At 37.7% G+C, this 23,780-nt stretch overlaps 1 protein-coding gene across 4 annotated transcripts; it reads right to left on the bottom strand.

Annotated features, from left to right (window-relative positions):
* Positions 1-1,532: 1,532 nt before the first annotated feature.
* On the bottom strand, positions 1,533-15,679 carry LOC148657039 (uncharacterized). 4 transcript variants are annotated; one of them, XM_088642747.1, is made up of 17 exons: positions 15,595-15,679; positions 12,296-12,455; positions 11,854-11,996; positions 11,690-11,760; positions 11,499-11,569; positions 11,014-11,128; positions 10,324-10,413; positions 9,722-9,780; positions 9,064-9,124; positions 8,414-8,485; positions 8,183-8,223; positions 6,220-6,274; positions 5,888-5,988; positions 5,042-5,131; positions 3,791-3,901; positions 3,121-3,272; positions 1,533-1,683 (listed from the first exon to the last, which is right to left on the bottom strand). In XM_088642747.1, exons 2-17 carry the CDS (start codon positions 12,368-12,370, stop codon positions 1,680-1,682), a joined length of 1,311 nt encoding a protein of 436 aa, XP_088498873.1. In that variant the 5' UTR covers positions 12,371-12,455; positions 15,595-15,679; the 3' UTR covers positions 1,533-1,679. The 4 variants fall into 4 exon arrangements, with proteins under 4 accessions (XP_088498873.1, XP_088498871.1, XP_088498872.1 ...); XM_088642745.1 differs by having other exon boundaries at positions 3,121-3,240; XM_088642746.1 differs by having other exon boundaries at positions 3,121-3,240; positions 3,791-3,898.
* Between the last annotated feature and the right edge of the window lie 8,101 nt (positions 15,680-23,780).

Here is a 23,780-nt window from a genome sequence, read left to right as displayed (position 1 = left end):
TATATTTCATATCAGCCTTAGTTAAATCTCCAAATAGAATTTAAAGTTCTGAAGCAAGTTGCTTGCTATTTAACGTTTTGTTTTCCAGAGCTCACATTCAATTATTTTCTTTCCACAGTTGAATAACCATGCATAGAGAGATACGTTTCAGAATTAGAATCTGTATAAATGCTTCCTGTAGCAAAGATGGATGGCAATTCTAGGAGTCTATTTTTAGAGAATCGCTTAAATAATGCATAAAAAATAATTTGACATTCCATAAATTGATACGGAAAGAATCATAACCAAAACAATGAACAGATTAGTTCGTTAAGGGTGCCATCTGCTGGCAATAGTGGAAATCATTCAGACTACCTACAGTAATAAAGAGATCTAGACTGCCTAGCTCTAATTGATTTTGAAAACATTAAAATCAATTAAAACATTAAATTGATTAAAACATTAAAAAAGCTCATTTAGATGAAAATGGCAAATTTGAATATTTTTCTTCTCACTTCTCTAAAGTTGTGTTTCAAACAGAACAAAAAAACAGCTCCTTTTTTAACAGCTGTCTCTTGCTGAATTGAAATGTTTGCATTTCCTATGAAGAAAACATTTCATTAAAGAGTGAGTACTTTCTCCAAGTCAAAAGAATATCGTTTTATTTTTTTTTAAAAGAGTAAAGAAGGTGCTAAACAGGAGATTGGGAGGAAGTCGAACTGTAATCTCGTATTTCTACTCTCTAACATTCCTCATTCCTCATCTGTACCAGTCCTTCATTCCTCATGTGTGAGAGTGGTTGTGATAGCACTATCAAGTACAGTATGCTATTCCTTTATATGGGACTTATTTTATTGTAATTAAAATTTGACCTATGTACAGAACAGATAAACAGTATCAAAACCATTTGAAACACTTCAATTTAAGTTTCGCTTCAAGTTTCAATTTTTATTATCTCACTATACGCATTTGTCTAAGGACAACTTTTGCTCATGAGTATGTTACAAAACTATTATTCTAAAGGAGACAAAAAGCAGCATAGCAATTCATTGAGAAAACACAAATCAAATGCAGATCCCTGTCTTGTTTGTCCTTGAAAATCAAAGATATTAATTATATTAAAGGTCATGAATATAAATAAATATAGTGCTTGCCTTACAATTGCTTTGTCTCCTTCTGCACCCTATATTAATTGTACATATTTTCTCTTCGTGGACCACTATGTTGAACAACATACATTAAATGTACAAATAAACCTTCTCCAGACATGTGGAAAGCTTTAAAATAAAGACAATCTGCTTTTTGAAATGTTACTTTCATTTGAAGATATTATAGATTACAGTATATAGACAAGCCAAAATACAGTCTGTTTATTTCATACCGTATATAGATCTGTCACACTTTAATTTAGAGCTGTATACAGTATATACAAATGAAATTAAAATACTGTATCTCATTCATGTCTAGATGTCCAGAGACCCCATAATTAACGGCAAAATAATTTTAATGTTTGTGTGTAAGGCTCAGACATAATTAGCAATGATGCCAACAACTACAATACAGAACTGCCATTACACAGCTGTTTATTGAGCCCCAAAACATTGATAAGGTGCCTCCTTTCTTGCAGCAAAATTGATCTGGTCGATGCAGAGATTAATGCACATACAGACGAAATGGGACACCGCTGAATCCTTTCTGCCTCAGCTGAGAAAAGAAATACAATTTCATAAACATTCCTTGAAAAAAGTCTACATTTATATGATAACGCTCTTCAATATAAAGATTACTGCCATTTAAATTGCTACAGAAAGAAAGGACAGTCTTAGGTTATAGGTTATCACTGAGCCTGTAACCTCCAGGGAATCCAAAACATTGTGGACATTGTGGAATCTTATTCCTTTGGGTTTGCAAAATCCATAATGCACACGTTGAAATGCTTTTACCATTACCTTATTAATAACATGTCTTTGGTTGCTTGTTTTAATGCCTTTTGGCAAAGTTTGCTACAAATAAAGCCAAAACTGGACAATCCGGCATGATGATTTTTCAAAGTATTGATCCAGATCAACAAAGGAATGGTTAAAGAAGAACTGCAATGCTATTTTCATGTTAGAAAGAATCTGACTCGTAAAAGGAATCAGGAAGGTTCCTCAGGTTGAGTGCATCTCAAACCGCAATAAAAGTAAAATGAACGCAGTCACTTGTAAAACCTCTAATTTACGTCACCAAATAGTGGAAATGTCCAGGTATGCACAGCGCCCTGTTCTGCGATTCAGAACAAGGCAACAGACCCTCTGGTGACGTGTGGCGGCCCTATGACATTGTAAACAAACAGGCTTGTGAACACATCTCTTTAAATTCAATAGGAATTTTGCTTTTGATTCCAAGACGGTTTTGCCGATTAACACTACTTACTTGTTAACTCTGCATGTAGACCACGTTTGAACATTTCTGTGGTGAAATGTCTGCTGCACAACATGTATTTATTCGCTCGTTCATCACTTTACACTAGTCATTATGGTGACTAGTGAGAAGGATGGGCTGCATCACGTTACAGTTCATTGAAACTTGAGTGCGAGTTTGCAACCACAAATGGCGACTTACAGTACTTTCACGAAGTTCACAATTCGAAATTTGTCATTTGTTTCTATAACATCAATGAATTGATTTCGTTACCGAGATTTGATAACTTGTATGAGAAAATGGGACTGTAGTTCCCACTAAAATGCGTACAAAATGCTCAGAATTAGTGTTGCTGAATGTCCCTCTCAATCTTCTGACCTCAGTACAATTGGGCATTGGTGATTCTAACTCAATATGGCAGCTCACTAATGGAAATCAAAGGGCCTGTGGGACTTTAATGCTACAGTACATGGATGAATGTCCTCATGATACTACAGTAGTATCATGAGTAGTATGAGTCATCTGGTCAGTGTAATATCTGCCAGAGGAGGATTTACAAAATACTAACTACCGGGGTGTGAATAAATGTGGCTCCTGTGTTTTCTGGACTTTAATGATCTGTGACTAATATGACTTTGCTTTGAGCAATACTACAGTATTACTTATTATTAATTGAATGGATTCATGTTTATGGGTCTGATACAAACCGAACCCTTAGGAATGATCATGAACTCCTACCTGTTCCTGAGAAACAATGCCGGTGGAATTGAAGGTTCTTCTTCTAGGAGAGAGCACATGTTCGACTGGAGCGCCACCTCCTGGCTTTCCCCATGTGCAATACTGCATTGTCTCCACATGCTGGAATGTGAAGTATATTCCATTACACTGCACTGTGAATATACAGTGTATAACAGTATTACTGAATAATATAATGCTATGATTCACATAAGAAGATCCCTGAGAAGACCTTTCCCCATCTAGCTACAATAGTTAGTCATAACTCCTGTATTTGCATGACTTTATTTGCTGTGCATTCAAATAACAATCAAACGTAATGCTCTAGATAAAGCTCTAAATCTCACTGCCATGTTGTCTTTGGAAACTGAAACCCACAACAAAAATTCAAACCTTAGGAATATGTTCCACACAGTTCCATATACTGTGGGTACTGGTATACATACTGGGATCATCGGTTAATATACATCTAGAAGTTGGTTTATACTCCAAGCACTTGAATTGTAATTTTAATGATGATCCCTACTGTCATGTGTTTTATGTGTTCTACAATACAGTCTTTTTGTTGTTGCCATTTTCTGGTCTGAAGCAACTTAGCAACTATCTTCCATCTGCCTCTCTTGATTTTCTACTTGTTGAAGTGTTTGCACCCAGTGGAGTGACAATAATTTACCATTTGTTCTGCAGCTCCATCTCTCGTTTTGTTCATTTGATTCCTGCGTCTCTTATCTTCTTCCTGCTGTCTTAACTCGGCGTAATAGTTGAGACGTCTCATTTTCTCCTGCTTTTTTTTTGCAAGATGTGGAAGTAAATTGAAGAAATTATTTATCGCAACACAGTTTGCAGGAATTAACCAGTATTTTAGTTACAGTATTTCAAAATTACTTGGGAAAAAAATGTGTCTGTACACTATCATACATATACTGTATATTTCAAGAGTATATGACAGTTGAATCGTTCATCTAGTTTCTGTAAACGTGACTTAACCTGCTTGGCTGATGGCCACAGGACAGGGAGGCTGCGACCCTCAGGCCTAGTGAGAAGGTGACCGAGGGGGCAGCTGCAAAGGTGGAGATGGGGAGGAAGAGGGATGCAAACCGAGCGAGGAAGAGGAGAGGGTGACATGTGGTACGCGTGGGAACCTGAGAAATTACGTCGGGACTAGTTGTGGGTTGTTGTAGCTGAGCTTAATTGGTCTGGCTGCCCTCATCCCTCCCACACGTTCGTTAGTACTCTATTTAATGACTTCCTGAATAAGCCATGTCACAACTCCTACGACAAAGGGAAATCCAGTGGGTTTGTTCGGTTGGTTACAGCATTCACTGTTCCACCAAGCCTCCACCTCAACCCTCCTTCTTCCCTCTTTACAGCTCACTCGCTCAAGAAGACTGGATTGAACCCGTACAGTACTGTACTGTACTTTGCTTGGGTAATTTAATCGCTGCCCTCTCAGCTCAAACGTGCTTTAAATGCACTACTTATGGTCGATACTCGAAAGTCAATACTTTGACTAGGAAGCCATTTACCCTCAAATCTGTGAAACCGCAAATACATGTTCTACAGTAATATAGCTGCGTCAGCATGCATAGGCTGCAAAAGAACAAGTAAAGGTTTATTCCAGGCTGAAAGGAAAAGAAAAGAAACAACGTTTCGGCTATGGAGCTTTCTTCGGATCTGACACCCGAAGAAGGCTCCACATCTGAAACATTGTGTTTCTTCTCTTTTCAGCATGGAATAAACCTTTACTTGTTCCTTTATAGTGAGGTAATTCATACATAAAATCTACCAGATATGGTATATTGTACAAAAGCTTCATATAGAGATTCAATTTGGAATACTTTATTCATCTCCAGTGGGACGTTTTAAGAGGACACTCTGCTAAAACATCTTTTCATAAAATAATTAAGGAATAGTCATTCATTACCTGTTTGAGAAATCCTGTTTTCTCATTTCCTGGCGGAATTAAATGGCTACCATCGCTGTCTTTACGTTTGGGTCTTAAAACAGGATATTCCTAGAATATGATATTGATATACGGTAATATAAAAATATATATGTTTTGTTTCCTTTTTGTCTTGGATAGTTTGGCTTTGTTTGATTAGAAAAACTCAGAAATATCACTTATCCATAAACACAGAGTCTGAAGTCAGTTGAGAGTGATACAGTTAGGTGTGATACAAGTATTTGCTACTAACATTTTTTAATGGTTTTTCAATAACCCTTAGCATGTAATACAGATCAAGCAATAATCTTATATTAATTAAAAGGTTTCAATAGAATGTTGTTGAAATACAGTAAAGCTATTATCTGCTTCAATTTTAACTTATTGAAGAATATGTAAATTCTCTCTTTGTGACACATAGGGGCATCTGTGTCTTGTTTTAAAACAATATCTGTCAGTTTCAGTCCAATTATATTAATGTGCGTAACAGTGAACTTGATGAATTAAGCTCCTAAAAACTGATGTCAAAGATCTCATGACTTAATTATCATTTAAAATAATAACAGCATTTGTTCTCAATACATACATGACTGCATTTCAGTTTATTATAAAATCAGGGTAAAATGTTCCACGAAGATACTACATTTTAATTCAGTCTTTGAAATTGTTGTGTTACTTTGGCAACTTGATTCCATGAGAAGAATAGTCACCAAGCAGTGAGCTCTCCTACCCTACTGGCGTGAACACTGGTTGGTGGCAGCACTTCAAAATAAAATGCAAATCAGGATATCAACACTCAAATATTGTAAGAACTGTACATATTCCTACCTTCAATTCTCCATTAAATGTCTCGGGAGAAGTGCTCGTAATACGGTGTCTGTCCTTAGAAGAACGGTCTCTATCACATTTATGTAGCAAGGGCTGGCTGACTGAGGAAAAAAAACTCTGCAGCTGTTTGTACATATGTATACAGTTTCTTCACTTCAAATTATTGTCATGCTTATTATTTTATTTAATTAAGTCATGCTTTGTTAGACAGCGTTTTGGGGGCTGGGTTCAGAAACATACTTATTGAATTGAGTGAATCAACATGATGCCAAACAAAACATTAAATTCAGCCTACAAAAAGTTATTGTCCAAAATTTTATATGGCGACTGACCTTGTTTTGTTCTGCCAGGATCACAGAAACAGTTTGGAAAGGAGGGATCGCCATTCTGAAATAAGATAGGGAACTGTCCTAAGAGAAGTTATTTGTTTTTAAAGTGAATCATTTGATCGAATGACCAGATCTCAGCTCATTCTAGGAGTTTACATCCCCGAAATAAGGACTGTGGCAGTGAGGGCACATACCGTAGGAACATTGGCTATTTAAGTATATGAGACAAGCACAAAGACAGAAGCAGACTCACGGCTGATGCAAGTTATGTGTGTTTGCTCATTTTTAGGATTTAACATTTTGGGGACAAATTAAAAAGGGACAATGAGTGATTAACAGTACAGTAGGGTTGTGCTCAATACAGGTTTTCCTGAATAGGTTCTGTATCATTATGTCCACTCCTGGTAGGGTTCATTTCAATAAAGTTGCTGCTTTTTAAATTGCAGAATTTGGCACTGATATGTCCATCATGTCCAGACTACTTCTAATTTCAACTAAGCTAGTTTCTGTTTCGAAATATCAGTAACAGAATAAAGGAAAACATAAGCAAAATATTTCATGAATGACTATGCTTTCTTGCAAACTGCATAGCTGAATATTACACTAACCTGCCAACAGCACCAAACAAAGTTTAATGGGTGAAGTGTCCCACCCAGTTTTCACAGATGGAAACTATGGTCTGTTTGTGTCAAAATTTCAAACCTTTCATAAAATTAAATCAATGTGAACTATACTTGGGTATCACAGGGCAAATGAAAAGAATTGTACTTCGAATTGTTTCAGCTGTGGTGGGCTGTTGAGAAGCTGCACAGAGAAATCAGGTACATGATGGCAGCATACTTCAGAGATCACAATGTTATACAAAACTTCACAAATCTGTGCACAATCACAGGACTCTGTTCTCCAAAATTGCAACCAATGACAGTTGAGTGAATTTATACCTATTACATAAAAAAAACCATATCAAGCTGGTTATTATGGCATTCATTTGCAAGTGAAAGTCTGTGTTTTGGATTTTGTTTATCCCTTATCTGGTGTCTTTTGATTTACACATGTTGGATGTGACATCATTTCATTACTATTAAGCATGGTTCTGAAAAAAAAAAAGTTAAAAGTGAGATGTGGTAAAATCGCTATTCATGTGCTCAATGGAATGTTTACTGTTAATTTGTGCTCCACTTCATGATAATATCATGATCTGTACACAACTAACATTTTTTTCCAGGAACATCAGCTAGTTCACAGATTCTGTCAGATGGATGCCCTGGAAACTCTGATAATAATAATAATAATAATAATTGCTTACACTTATATAGCGCTTTTCTGGACACTCCACTCAAAGCGCTTTACAGGTAATGGGGACTCCCCTCCACCACCACCAATGTGCAGCATCCACCTGGATGATGCGACGGCAGCCATAGTGCGCCAGAACGCTCACCACACATCAGCTGTCAGTGGGGAGGAGAGCAGAGTAATGTATCCAATTCATAGAAGGGGATTATTAGGAGGCCATGATTGGTAAGGGCCAATTGGAAATTTGGCCAGGACACCGGGGTTACACCCCTACTCTTTTCGAGAAGCGCCCTGGGATTTTTAATGACCACAGAGAGTCAGGACCTCAGTTTTACGTCTCATCCGAAGGACGGCGCCTGTTTACAGTATAGTGTCCCCATCACTATACTGGGGCATTAGGACCCACATGGACCACAGGGTGAGCACCCCCTGCTGGCCCCACTAACACCTCTTCCAGCAGCAACCTTAGTTTTTCCCAGGAGGTCTCCCATCCAGGTACTGACCAGGCTCACACCTGCTTAGCTTCAGTGGGTTGCCAGTTGTGAGTTGCAGGGTGATATGGCTGCTGGCTTATCTCAGTGAATTCTTACAATTTCCTAATTCTTAAGAAAATATTTGTTAATATCATCACTCTGTTACTATCATGTACAAGCTGGGTGTGTATGGGTTTTACCTTTCCGTATTTCAGCAAGGGGAGTTCTTTGTTATACTGTCCTGAAAAAGAGCAGGGAAACAGTAGCACAAGTTGTACAGCAAAGGGTGCAGTGTCTAGACATTTACCACTTAAGATCAAACTTAATTTCAAAACATCTTTCTGTCCAAAACCAAAACCATTTTCTACTCATATACACTATCCATACCAGATTTAGCTATAGTAAAGATGGTTTAAAAAGAAAAGTCAAACCTTCTGCTGGTCCTTGGATTACGCAGTCTAGTATGTGCTTTGCTTTTCTGCTTATCATGCCTTTCAAGTGGTCTGTAGATAAAGAAAATGTCATAAAATCTAACTATTTGATCACATGCTGTTCTCACAGTGAATAAAGTTATATATAAATACATTTCAAAAAGTATGTCTAAGAGAGTTATGCTGGAAGCACTTGTTTTCTCAAGTTCCTTCTCTCTTAAAGTAACACTTCATCCTTTAAATCTTACTGTACACACAAACAGTTATGGTACTGTATTATAGTGTTTTTCCAACCCAAAATCAAAACGCCAGTGAGCAGAGAACAAGCATCTTCTAATATGGGGGGAAGTATTTTCAAATTAAACTGATGAACTCTGGAGAACAGGAAAAGATCCAGGGCTGAGTGTTTTCTTAGTTTTTGAGGATTTCTGCCCCAGTACTGTACTGCTCCTCTTTTTTTCCCTCCCTTCCACACCCACCTGTTAGCCTGTTACCGGGGCAACCTGCAGTTCCACCAACAGTCACTCTCCACTCTCCCCTGGAGCAGACAGCCAGACACCCACCCTGGTCCCAGTGCGTCTCCCTGCCACATCCAGTGAGGGAAATGGCAACCACTACAGTATCGTTCCACAGTATTCACACAAGCTGACCTGCACTTTTGTCATTCCAGAAAGAACATCCAGATCCTTCATGAAATGGCCAGGATGAAATCTGAAACAACAACAACTGTCCTGTATCGGTATGAATGGCACACACACTCACAACTGGCGAGCTACGGAAGCTCAGAGCTCATGGAAAGGCTAAGGTTGTTGCTGGAAGAGAAGTAAACAGGGCCAGTAGGGGGCGCTCTCCATTAACAATCCCAGGGTATTTCAAAAAGAGTGGCTGTGTTAGCCTAACGTCCTGGCCAGATTTCCCCCTCAGCTTTCCTGTTGCATCATCCAGGTAGGGGCTACACATTGGTGGTGGAGGGGTGTCTTCATTATTATTAAAGTATATACAGTAGTATACTGTATATACGGTTTTTATACTGTATATACAGTACAAACACTATTTATTTTCATTTCTTTTTGGCCTGTTTACCTTCAATTTATTAGCCAACTCAAATACATGGGGGATTTACATTAGTATACAATGATGCACACTTATATCATACCTAATATATCAGTTATTTTCCTTGGTGATGAATATGAAAAATAACCATAGAGAAATAAAGACAAAATAAAAGGCAAAATGAATCCATAGATAGATATATAAACAAAGACATGTGCACTTTTCTTGGTGACAGGCTGTCACATAGTGACTTACCAATCTGTTTCCCTTCTCTGTTCTCTTAGTGATTTTTATTTCTGGCATGCTTGTTTCTCCTGAATCCAAAAAGACAGCAATGTGTTTTAGACATGGATCACTATCTAACCCAATTGTACAGTATGTGCACAATGAGATGCAGAACAATGGGAAAAAAAAAAACATGACAAAGCCAAAGACATCTAGTGTATCTGCAGTACCCACTACACTGCACAATAAAATCACTCTGGAGAGAAAGTTAATATGTGACACAGAATCAGAAAAGACACCAAATTAAATGAAAGTAGTGCCAACTAGCATAGTTTTTTATACCTGATAGATATGGGGGTAGGGAATTTTTTTAGTGATCACCTGCTGCAGTTTTTAATTCAAATAGTCTGAATTATAGGAACAAAAAACAAATACCCCAACCAAATCAGTTATTATGTAACTCTGTATGGTTTTCTGTACTGTCCTTTTTTAGTTCTTTAGCTCCACCATACTTAAACTTCTGAAGTATACCTACATTCATAATTGTAAGATTAGTGACCTGTGTCCTGTGTGCCATTTTCTACTACAGTTTAGATGGATTCGTTAAGATATTTCACTTAATTTTACATTACCTCTTCCGCTCTTGTGAAATGCATTTCCATCAGGTCTTTTAAGTGGCTGGTAATCAAACCAAAGACGAGAAATCATTTTGACAGTCAATCCTGACCTCACACAAAAAAAAGATACAGTACCATGAATACAAATGAGTATCTCTGGGAAAGATACGAGATCTTTGAAAATCGACTGTGTGTGTAACTCACCGTAGAGAATTTTGTTTTACAGAATATGACTACCAACAGCGCATATCTTCTAGCAATTCAGCCCAGAGTTACGTGTACTTATAGGATTGTGGAGTGTGTAATGGAAAGTTACTGAGAAAAGGGTATTTTATCCTACAAATGTTGTTTATGGGCAGAGCTGTGTTGCAGAAGCAGCTGGATTCTTAGAACAAAGTGTGATAGCACCCAGCTCGTCAAGGGCACGGGATGTTTTAATAAAGTTTATCTCTGCTGCTGCTTGAAAAAGGGAGTACGAGAAACTATTTGAATAACTACTCTTTTCTTTGCTTAAAGCAGAAACCTATAAGGAATGGAAAATTACTGCTTTGCCTGTCCTTGAAGTGTTGCATAAGCTTAAAAAATATATAAAACAAGGGCTCTCCCTACTTCCAGAAATCAGCCTTCACTTCCCTGCACAGACCAGTGATGGCTTTTTCCCATATTGCAATATGAATAAAGACCTTACTGAGTGAATGAGAACACCTCTCCTGGCTCTTCTTTGATAAAACTCCAGGACAAGTGTTATGTGAAAATTTGGCTGAACCCGCTTGGCTGAGGGCTGACCTCCTGGCCAGAGGACGAGGAGGCCAGGACCCCCCTGCAGAGAGGGGAGTGACCAGGAGTGACCAAGGGGCAGCTGCAGGGGTGGAGATGGAGTGGGGGTGGGATGCAGAAAGACAGAGGGAGAGAAGGGGATCATGTACAGTATTTATAGTGTTTAGGAGAGGGAGTGACGTCAGGAGTGATTGCTAACTACTGACAGCCGAGTCTGGCTGAACTTGGTTGTTGTCCTCCCTCCTGAGCTTTTGTTATGAACCCCATTTAAAAACAAATCATACACTTCTCTTGAAGGACTTTACAGTTGACATTTAGTTTCATTTTCAGAGGAGCTCTGCTTCCTGCCCTTTTCACAGGTTGTGGTGAAAAGAACCTAATAAGTACACTAGATAAAGTCCAATTCAGTTTACCGGCTTTGTGGCACCTTGCTTCTTATGAGCTGTGAAATGGGGGGCACTCGCATCTTCAAGGCAAAGCCACTCTAAAGAAAAGAGATAAAACAAACTGTTAACCAAAGAAACACCCAAAAAAAAATCCTCAGCCTCAATTGGCAAATGTAAAATCCTTTTTCATCCGATCGCCATCATTGAAGGTGGATTACCGTCTTTTCCCTCACATTCTGGGTCTTCCTCCAAGACTGCCCCTTTGTCCTTGCAGCCCTCAAAGCTGGTACTGGGAAGATTTTCAAAAATAACTGTCAAGTCCGAAAGCAGTCCAGATTTTAGGTTTGCTGTGTGTCTCAGCAGAAAGACAAAAGCCACTTACCTTAACTGAATATCTTCAATCTGCTTCCAGTAAACTGGATTAATTGTACTACGGCGGTTAGCCCCATGGCTCCAATGTTTGGTTTCGGTGATCTTCAGCTGATTTGTGATTGTAGGATACAGTGTTTCTTCTTCATGCACTTCCTTAAGTTTGAAGTTACAAGCGTGCGTGTTGAGAAATGAAAAAAAAAATTAGGCATTAACTGGAAATGAGAAACTTTTAATTTATCTATCGCTTACTCTATCACTTCACAGCAAATAGTAGATGTGTAGTGTGCGCGATTCTTTTCTTCTAGTCTTCCACTACCTACTGTATTTCAATTTTTCTCCTTTACTGACTTGCCTGTCATTTGATGGATCTCTAGTTCACCATGTAATATAAAATAAAGCAACGACAACGTTAAATTTAACCCCGCCAGGGAGTGAACGTAACATACAAGTACCACAGGAGAAGACAGGAGGCAGTAAGGCTCCTGTAAAGGACACAGGGGCTGAGTTGGACTTGTAGAATGTGGCATCTTCCCCTGGGTGCTCACGTTCGTGTCTAGTACAAGAGATCTCCTTGAGTCTTTCCTCCTCCTTTGACCGGACCAGACATCTGGGCTAAAACATCGTGACATCATCATCAAGAACAAAAACAATAGCTTCACGTTGGTGTTGAGGTATTTACCATGGAAAATCATTTTGACAGTCGATCCTGACCTCACACAAAGATACAGTACCATGAATACAAATGAGTATCCCTGGGAAAAGATATGAGATTGTTGAACTTCTACTGTATGTGAAACTCACTGTAGAGAAAAAGGTTGTTTTTTTTTGCAGAATACTACCATATACTTCCAGCAGCACATATCTTCTATCAATTAAAAAAAAACATACACTTCTTTCAAAGGACTTTACAGTTGACATTTAGATTCATTTTCAGATTAGGTCTGTGTCCTGGCCTTTCCACAGGTTTTGGTGAAAAAAATGTAATACATATGTAATTACTGTACTGAATTAGGAGGACGGAAGGTGTAGAACCTCAGTCTTATTGATGTCACGCCCCACACTCTCCCACGCAAATGACGTTACATTCCCGGAACCTCTGCTTCCCAATCTCATCCCTGATTGAACCCAGCACATTCTCACATGTATCAGATTCCTCAAATTCTCACTCCCTAACCAATCATCCAATCACACCCCTTTCCTTTCAGTATTTAAACCCCCTTTGCACACCTTCCCACACTCACTATTGAGAAGCCTTTCTAAGTATTCTCCAGTGTGTGTTTCCAAACCTTTTGACTGATCTCCTGTTATGAATCTTCTGCTTCCGCCTCTTGACCTCGCCTTCTGGATTTTGTTTTTTGAATTGTTTTTGAATATCTCTCGTTACCGGACCCTCTGCCTCCCTTATTGACCCAGCCTTTGGATTTTGTCTTTTGGATTGTCCCTTTGCTACTCTGCATCCTGTGGGATTCCAGTCACGCATAAGGATCCTCCTATTCTACGTATAGGTTCCGTGACAGAATAGTGAGCCCGCGAAGGGGGTTTAAATACTGAAAGGGGTGTGATTGGATGATTGGTTAGGGAGTGAGAATTTGAGGAATCTGATGCATGTGAGAATGTGCTGGGTTCAATCAGGGATGAGATTGGGAAGCAGAGGTTCTGGGAATGTAACGTCATTTGCGTGTGAGAGTGTGGGGCGTGACATCAATAAGACTGAGGTTCTACACCTTCCGTCCTCCTAATTCAGTACCAACGCCCAGAAGAATCCAATTGTTTGGTTACATAAAACACTCTTCAAAGGCTCATTTCCCTAGGAAGAAATAAGAGTACAGAACCAAAAAATGTCTTGTTGGATTTACACTTTGTTTAGGTAACATGACATAATGATTGTTCACATTTGTTTAGTATTGTATATGGTACCATTTAATATTCTTTTTTCCCCTAAAAAACAATAAACAAATCAAACATAAAAATGGCTTGCTAGTAGTCTACTTGACTCTGTAATCGCAGAATCACCGGAAGGTGTGACTGTTTTAAATGGACCATTTCCACACTATTCTGATGCATTAGCCCAATACACATTTACATACAAATACACACTTATAAACATACACACTTACAGTACAGTATGTGCATACACAAAATTGTTGCCTGTATACAAATCTTACCTTCCAATACTACATTTCCAATACAGTACTGTACTGTATGTTCCTGTACGGTTACTGTATTAACATTCGTAGTACCAGCCAGTGTTCCAAAACATGAAGTCAAGAGAACCAAAAATCAAACCACAGGTGGTCTTCTGACTTCACTTTGTGAGGTAGAATACAGGTCTTTTTATGCTTTTAAGTGACAGATGTTTCTAACATAACTGTATAGAGAAGAACATGTAAAGGTTTATTCCATGCTGAAAAGAGAAGAAAAAAACCCAACGTTTCGAGGTGTCAAGCCACCGGAAGAAGACTCCACAGCCGAAATGTTGTGCTTCTTTCCTTCTGTTTTAACCATGGAATAAACCTTTACTTGTTCCTTTGCAGCCTGCGCACGCTGACGCAGCTCCCTACTTGAACTACTAGAGAAGAACATAACTTTTTTACATTCATCATTCAGTCCTCCCCCATCACTCCAATGCAGTAGCCTGCTGTACATCAATTAAAAGCAGCGCAGATCTTCAAGATCATCTGTGAGAAATTGTCTCTGTGAAAGATTAGAGGATCAATGACTTGAACGAGCTGCAGGCTGAGGAGCTCTGGAATTAAACTTCAAGCACGAAGGAAACATGACAGGTGGTGCAGTGGTCAGGATTGCTGTCTACCCGGAACTGGGGGTCTGGTTTCAATTCCTGGCCTGGTGCACTCTGTGAGTGGAGTTTGTACATTCTCCCTGCGTTCGTGTGAGTTTCCTCCGAGTGCTCGAGTTTCCTCCCACAGGCCAAAGACATGCTGGTGGGTTAATGAGCTTCTGGGAAAAAATTGCCCCAGGTGTGAGTGAGTGTGTATGTCTGTGACCTGGGTGTCTCATCCAGGGTGTATCTGGCTCCTCCATGACCCTGAATAGGAAGAAGTGGTTAAAAACTGGAGGGATGGGTTCGTGCTGTGCAATATGAATGCTTTTCAACAACACCTTTTCTTAATGAATCATTCCTTTTTGGGTAGTAGGTGTCCGACTGCTTGCAAGTAATACACCCTTCACATTCTGATTTGAGCTTTCGTTTTGACATTTCTCTTTTCATTTAAGCACAGTTCTCCGCCATTGAAAACATTGTGAACCCCCAAACCATCCTGGATTTGTTTTGTGTTGCAAAATATTTCCCAGTGCTGGAACACAAAACTTACAGCTGTTGTGACAGCCTGATTAGAGGAAATGTACTGTAAAATATAAGAATAATCACAAAATTGAAGAATACATATGAATAAGTACAGTATAAGAATATTGTAGAACATAGAAGAATAGGTACAAAGTAAATAAGGTCATTTAGCCTATCTAGCCTTGCTATTTGATCCAAGTTCAAGTTTCATTAAAGAAGCCAGGATATAGTCTTCAACAATATGGACGGATAGCTCTTTCTATAGCCCCACAACCCCTAAATGTACCACAATCATGCATCAGAATTTCCTATATACCATAATACAGTGTAGTTGTAGTCTGAGATATTATAATTATTAATCCTTCATACTCCAAGCAATTTCTGCCTGTATTGTTCATAAAACCCCATATTCATAATTGTAAAATGGTAGGTTTGCTGTTTACTTACATCAGAAATGGTGAATATCTACAAGCATCCCATTTTTTTCTGAAACTTAGCTATAATGCACTGATGAAAAAAAAATTAAACCAAATTTTATAAGGTAGAAAATATAAGTGCTATTATGACATCATTAACGCATCACAGTTTTTCATTCTTAGTGCTTTGTGAGGTTGCCAAGAGCCGTGTCACTTTGGGATCAGCCACAAGACAATTACTTTCAAGCAGAGACACATCTTAAAAGCATCTGTACGTGCTCTTGTTAAATCTGAACTTGTTTAAAGGTCAGGATATTTGAATGTCCTCCAGTTAAACAGCAGAAGACTTCACGCCACGTTCAAGAATTACCTAAGAAATATATGCCATTCCATTGATATCCATTAGGGGGCAATGTCTCACTTTGTGTTCTACATGGGAGATAAAAACGGAAGTATTATTTCAAGGATAAAGGATCTATTATCTATTAATCACAAATTAGTACAGTGTATTATAAATAATACTGTATATTATTAATGATTAGATCCATTATATGTTTTGTTATTTTTAATAATTCTGAAAAGTATTCTGTTCACATTCCATAGACCAAATGCTGTTAAACATAATGGCCTCTACAAACTTTGTTTGTACCTACAGTATTTGCAATATTTAGTGTATCTTTTTGGACTGCCTAATAACCTAGTGGATGATCAAAGATGATGATGATTAGATACTTTATGTTTCAGTGTTTCATTTTATGTCATTTTGCAACTTGTCTTTTTTGCCTTTTATCGAAAAGATCTATTGCTAATTCTGAAAATCTGTCTGCGGTCTTTCTAGTTGACACATACCTGGAATAAGGAAAGAATGCTCTAGTTTGTAATGAGATGAAGGACTTTCATTGTCTGATATGCAGGGACCACGTAAGCAGAAAAATGACCTGAAATTTTACATCTGTTCTTTATTATTATTATTCTATAATTAAAAACAGAATTTAGGATTAAAGTAATGTCACAGAGGCCTGAAATGGTTCCTTGTAAAATGAGAAAGAAAATTGTTTGTTTAATAATCTCCAGTACTGTATGTAATCTCTGGAAATATTAGGTGTAGGTTTTGAAGTTTATAATGAATGAGCTTTAAAGGGAGTCTCCTATTCCCTTTCATTTCCCTGTACAGTGAAGCTAATTGGAGTCTGAATTATGTGTCAAGTTAATTGGTTTTACAGGCGTTATATAACATATAAAGCAAAATAGACACCATATCATTGTAAGGCTTTAATTAATCAGTAATGTATCAATCTGAAAACTATTCATTATATTAATACGAGTAGGGAATTGAGATCTTTGTGTTGTATTTTCACGGATACTGTATAGCACAATATGCACACAGAATCAACATGCTTATCTTCTTGAAAGCCCTGAAATAAGTCACTTCCCTACCCAATTGCTTACAATTAAGGTCTTGCACATTTTCATGAACCACGGACTCTGAAAAGTAAAAGTAAATAAAAAGTAAAATGCAGCTTAGCTTTGAAAAATATACTGTATGTATCATGACTGTCCTCGATTCTGGGTGATCACTTGAAAACCTTCAAAGCTATTTGTTTCGTGGTAATTTTTTAAAATACCAGCTACTGTCTATTGCATTTAGTTTGTTGAGCTGGTGATACAGTCCAGTTTGCGGAACTCTAAACATTGATGATTTCCAATAATCCAGCAGTCAGAAACAGGATTGTGGTAAACCTGCAGGACATTCGGAGATGGCAGGACACTGTGTGGAACTCCACTCTGCCACGTGCCCAGACATGGGGAACAATGAGAACATGCAAACTCCATTCAGAAGGAGCCCCAAGCTGGAGTCAAAACCAGAAACTAAAAGCCAACATCATGCTTGCATTATAAATAGTTTGACTAAATTAAGGAAAATATTTTTAAAGCGTGCTAAATAAAAGGTGTGTGTTTTTCCTTTTCATTTTATCCAAATGTGCAGGTCGGCCTTTTTTAGAAAAAGTTTAAGTAAACCATAAAACACATGTCCATAGAAATGCCCATAGAATAAAGAATTACTAGCATATTGAGAACACTGACAGCACCTGGACCATGTACAAGACTTTCTGTTTTATTGAATACAGTAGCATACAGTACTGTACATTAGCGCAGTAGCGCAGTATTAAACACACAAGAAGGGCTTTAAAAGATCTTACAATAGGCAGAAAAGACTGCAAAGGGCGACAGTATATGAGGCATTTAAAAACTGATATGTGCAAAAGAGCTTGAAAGTTTTGGAGTCATGAACATCTCAGAGTGCTGGTGGGAGGGACGCCTAGTCAGATAAAATCTGACACGATGAGGAGCAGAAGAACACAGCCGGGAGAACATCCCTTGATTTGAATGGCTCCAGTATCAGCCAGGGTTTTCTCCAGCTTCCTCTCAACACAGCCCCCTCCGTGTAGCTGGGTGCCAGTGAATGTGCAGTATGTCTCATGCCACAAACTGTGAAGGATCTGCTGTGCTGTATGTATCTTGTAAGGCGTCTTCAACGAAACGCGCAGCTTTAAGGTCATGATGTAATTTCCAAGCAAAGGAATTTTAAAGCTGAGGAAAGGTCACAGGTGGTTCAGAACTTCAGTCCATTAATTTTAAATTACAAATACATTGCCTGATGACACTCTCCTGGTCTCTCCAGAATACTCTCCTTGTGTCAACTCTGCCACTTACTCATGCATGTCAGGACCACCCAAAATCGTACTCCCATTTGTTCAACTGAGGCTGCAGAGTTTTAGGCTAAGCAGGTAAACATAAACGACAGATTTCATGTAAATCTTCTTATACACCTACTGCACAAGACTTTCCTAATGCGAGTCCCAACACGTGCATGACATAAACTCTAGAGCAGAATAAACCTGCCTAAGCTGTATAAACTGGGCATCGCACACCTGTTTCCACTTGAGCTGTGTGATGGGTTATACCCATTGTGGACTTCAATCGGCTACTTACTCTACAACCACAGCAGAATGAGCTTCAACTTTAATTAGAATGTCCCTGCCTCTGAGTGAATGTATCAGTGTGATGCAAATAAAGCAGTGCACTTTGAAGATTGAATAAATGTATTTACATCTTACTACATAATCTCTATGAGGGCTTTTCACTGTAAAACAATAATTAGCAATTTGGCACCTTCAATTCTTATGTTTTCCTCTATAGAACTTTTTTTTAAATCTCATTTTACTGTAAGAAAGTGCAGTTGTTATTTAAAATAATCTGATAAATATTCCTCTCTGCAGCTGAATGAACAAAAGAGATAATCAGATGGATAGCTGTTAGAAAGTCCTGATATGGTTCCAGTATTGTTCATTTACCACCGATGTTAATGAGCTGCCCTTTGTGCTTTTGTTCTGATCCTGTGGTTAGACTTCTTTTTGAGTCTATGAGCCTGTGAACGAACTATGAAACAGTTATTGTTTTTGTAAGATCATCCATACATCTCTGCAACTTGCTTCTTGCACTTGCCTTCTGATTTGTTTTGACTGAAACAGACACAATTGTTTACAATGAACAATTTTCTTGATCTTCCAAGTTGAAACTATAGTGTTGATCGTAACAAAATCCAAATGAAACATTAAACTTATTTCCAACACAATGGGGCTGATTTTCCTTGTCATCAAAAGTTAGAAAATTATCCTTCCAAATCTTTTGAAGTCTGAGAATTTTGCTCTATGTGTCCCCACAGAGAAAAAAGGAATAAGTAACTTCATGCTTGTGCCAGATTGTGCCAGAAATGTATTCCACAGAGGGAGAAATAGCAAAGGGACATGAAAAGACAAGAACAATCAAATTGTGAGTGATAAATCCCCAGATAAATTTATAGTGGTGGTATACTGTAGGTGTTTACAGAATCATTTAGATTCTCCTGGGAATTAGGTAAAATCCATAACTGTCATAATGTAATTAAAAAGCCAAACTGTTAAAAAAGAGCACGCATATTTAAGAATATGTCATAAAATATAGTGTATTGCATTCATTTATATTTAAAAATATATATGGATACAGTATACACTTTGAATTTGATTTAAAATTAATGTTACTTGATAAAGTGTGTATTTTCCTTTCAAATCAGACCCTGCACAGATGCTAAAGTCATTTAATCTATTCCAAGTGTTCCAGTTCAGTCTCACTCAGAAGCGTGACTATTCATCAAAGACACTGACATTTAGCTTTAACACCCCTGACAATGTTAGATTTGTTTATTTACACAGACACAATTCCCTTTTGATACGTTTTCCTTTGAAACTCCTGTGTATGCCCAGCCCTCTTCTTTGTGCCCTGGGATCATCACTCCAATTAGCTCACTGGTTCATCTTACAGTAATTGTACCTGTACAGTACATTCAAATGTACTGTACAGGTGCTGTATGTCCTAAGCACCTGCATATCACTTGTCTGGAAAAGCAGCACATTCTTTAGCTTTGACTCATCTGCTGGAGGTGCTGTCACATCATTGAACTCTTATGATGACCTGTGTGATTCTTGTGTTGAGCAGAGTTCCAAATCTGCCAAGGCAAATTCCTGTACCTGACACGTACTGGTGAATAAAAGTCATTCTGATTATGATGACATAACTTTTTACTGTACCTGAGGAGGTACAGTACTTTACCCACCTTTACATTTGAAAAAATGGCGCTAGCAATCTCACTTGTTCATACACAAGCATTGTCATGCTTTGGAGATACATTTTTGGACAATGAACAATTATTATTGTATGTTTATTATATATACTGTATATTCTATATCATATACTGCACAGTATATACTATATTTATCTATAATAATATATAAAACATAATATGATAAAACTGTTCATTTACTTAACTAGTTGTCGTACCCGTTATTTCTTTATTTTTAACATGCAGTGATTAATACACATAAAATACACAAGAACAATTCAGATGTCACCAGAGACTAAGCAAATAAATGGCCCATTTCACATGTCTCATGTGACACATTAAACTTGACAAATGTACAGTGTGTTTCTTTCATTGTCAAATAATAAAAGCAGGAAATATCCCCACAAAAAATCCAAAGAAATAACTAGTGTTACTAAATGGCACACATTTTCTATGTGAATTTGGAATAAATAGAATATTCCAAAAGAGATCATGTGAACTATTAAAACATCTCATAAAGACGAAAACGACCAAAAGTGATCACTTATTGAGCTGCCAGATTCCTCCTTCTAATATCTAGTAAGCATTGTATGTTTAGTCAGGGGATCTCCTAGGTATCCTAAAATTACACCACGCGTTAGTCTTCGCATTCCTAGATGACATTATCTATAATTAAAGTGTAGCACACTGTAGCTTCCTGGGAGTCTTGCTGCCATCAAAGTGCTTTTAAACTGAAGGTAAAGTTCTTCAGAGCTTAGAAATTTTAGTGTGGTGTGAACTCTCATGTGCTACCTAAATCAATGCTGTCATGACATATTTTCTTCAGCTTCAACTCAGCTAAGCAATTACCCTCCTTATTAACTTTAGATGTCTGGGTGGCGAACCAATTTGCTACACTGGAGCAAAAACGAAGAACATTTATTAAGGCACTCCTTGAATGCCTTTGTGATACAAATCAAAGAACACGAGTGAAATGCACAATGTGGTATGGAGGTAAAATACAATCATCTGCACTGCTTTCAGTAAAGTGTTTGGAACTTGGACAAACATTGTAAAAAGTCTAATTGTATACATTAATATATTGTGACTCATATCCATTTAATATCTTCTCTGATGATTGGAGTACATAGAACTTTGTAGAAGGCAGCACGAAAAAAGTCATTAGTATAGCTGAGGCTAAAATAAAAACTTAAGAAAACTGAGGACAAATGTCCACTGGATTACTGAACAGTTACAGTATCTACTTCATAATGCTCGGGAGCCTCAAATAAAATTAGTAGTAGTAATGTCACTATTATTTTTGTTCCTTTTTTCTATTTTTGCTCAATATTTTTAACCAAGTCCACATTAACATCTTACAAAAATTGCTCAGAATGCGAATTTAACAAAAATTGATTTTTGTTTATAATACACTAATAAGACTAAATGATTGGGTGTCATTACACTTACATTTGAATGGAAAAAAAGGGTTTAACTATCAATATCATTTTCAGATTAATACTCTCTAGACCCATGGCTGTATTTTTGTATACAAACTCTTATCATAGGATTATTAGTTATATTCTTTTTAAGAGGTATTCAATGAAGAGCCGTTATTACTAAATTACATACTGTACAGCATCCTGACTGATGTTGATCCAAATTTAAGTGAAATGTTAACTTAAAATGCACAAAGCATTTGCCAGGTGGACCCAGCTGCCTTTAAGTGGTCCTCCAGAGGACTAATTATTTAAAGCAGAAAACACACTGAGCTAATCAACAGCCTGCACGCTGCCCAGTGTTGCAAGAGAAACAGGAGAAACAGGAGGAGAAGGAGTATCAAGGGCAAATGCTAAAGAATATGAAGACTCATGACAGAAAATCAAGACTTAGTGAACTTCGACAGAGTCGTTCATAACGGATCCTCCATTATGACCTTATGACCTACTGTATAAGTCAGAAGAGTAATAAGTTCCACAGTATAAAGATTACTACAGCACAGTAACTACTCTAACATCTACAACAACGCTCTAAATTAAAACAACCTTACAGATTTGTCTTTGGCATATTGTAAAGACTCTTTAAGGAGAACTTAACTACTCGGTATCTGTCCTGCTACTGTGTTTTAAACTTTTATGTGTTGAAAATGTTGTTAAAAAAACAAGCCAAACAAAAATGCCCCCATATTTCTGTAGTATATAATATACAGTATTCTCAGTAGAGATCACAGGACTACCTGGAATTTTACTAAAATCCTAATAGATACGAATTACACTAATACCATACACCTGTGAAGAGTATAATACCGAATTGAAATTAATGGATACAAAAGAGTATAGTAGAAATCCAGGACAGCCAGTAGATGTACTGTAGGAGTGTTAATAAAATATTTCTATTTCTTTTATTAATTATCCTTCACAAGGAATGCTCTTCTTTGACAAATATCTGTTAGAAAAATCAATGTTTTGCATAATGCAGTGTAGATCTGAATCACAATATTCTGAGTAGTCACAATTGGTTACAAAAAGTGAAGTCGTAGTGAACATTGTGAACATTTGATAGTATGGCTATTATTTTTTTTCACAATGAAGACATTTTTTGCATCTACTGTAGTTGTAATTGTAATAAAAGTGTGATATGAGACCAGCAGCTAAAAAAAATTGTTCATGTAGGGAAACAAGTGTACATACTGTAGAACAGACATTATACCTGATCAAAAAGAAATGGGGGAGAGTTATGGAGAGACAACAGAATGAAACTTGAGTGTGAGCAGAACAGGTCAGAGTGCTGATGTGTGATAACACGATGATGGTAGAATCATTTGGACAGGTTTCATAGGCACATAAGCCAGAGATACAGAAAAACCACATTTTACAGTTCACAAGAAATAAGAAGCAAGACGTACATGGTTCTGCAGGTGTTTGTTGAGTACTTATAGTAGGAAGAGTGTGATTTGTTCTAGCCCACCTGCTTGAGGGCCAGCCTCTCGGCCATTGGATGAGCAGGCTATACCCTGTGATCAGTGAGGAGTAGCCAGGAGGGAGCTGTACAGGTGAAGACAGGAAGAAGGAGGGGTCTGTGAGAAGCAAAATGTGAAATGGAGTTGGGTTTGTGTATGTCATACTGTATAATTCTGAGATATGACACAGAATAATTATGATTTGAAACAGCTCAGACGAATTACTTTGTCCTCCCTCCTGAATGTCAGTTAAGAACATAATTTAAAACAGCTTCCAGGAGACAGACTTGTTCATCTTATGACCCTAGAAACATGGTGAGACCAAATGTAGTACTTTAATGAGAAAGAAGATAACACAGGTTTAAAATTTTATATACAGTACAGGGTTCCTTAGTTTCTTGTCTGTAAAGGTAAACAGCATTTTTTTGAATGAGGTTCTCTTCAGAGAACGAGAATATTGCAAACAGTATGGATTTGACTGAAAGCACAGAAATACTCAACGGTGCAGTGACAGAAATGGTCTGCAAACTCGTGTTTGCTGTAAGCGGGGATATACTGTAGCAAAAGAAAGAAGGTAGCATTTCAACCTTTTGCCCAAATCTGAAAACCAGTTTAAAGA

This window comes from Lepisosteus platostomus, chromosome 8 (genome assembly GCF_059453375.1).
Source record: "Lepisosteus platostomus isolate fLepPlt1 chromosome 8, fLepPlt1.hap1, whole genome shotgun sequence".
Classification (NCBI taxonomy): Eukaryota; Metazoa; Chordata; class Actinopteri; order Semionotiformes; family Lepisosteidae; genus Lepisosteus; species Lepisosteus platostomus.
This window is presented reverse-complemented; position numbering and strand designations above follow the sequence as displayed.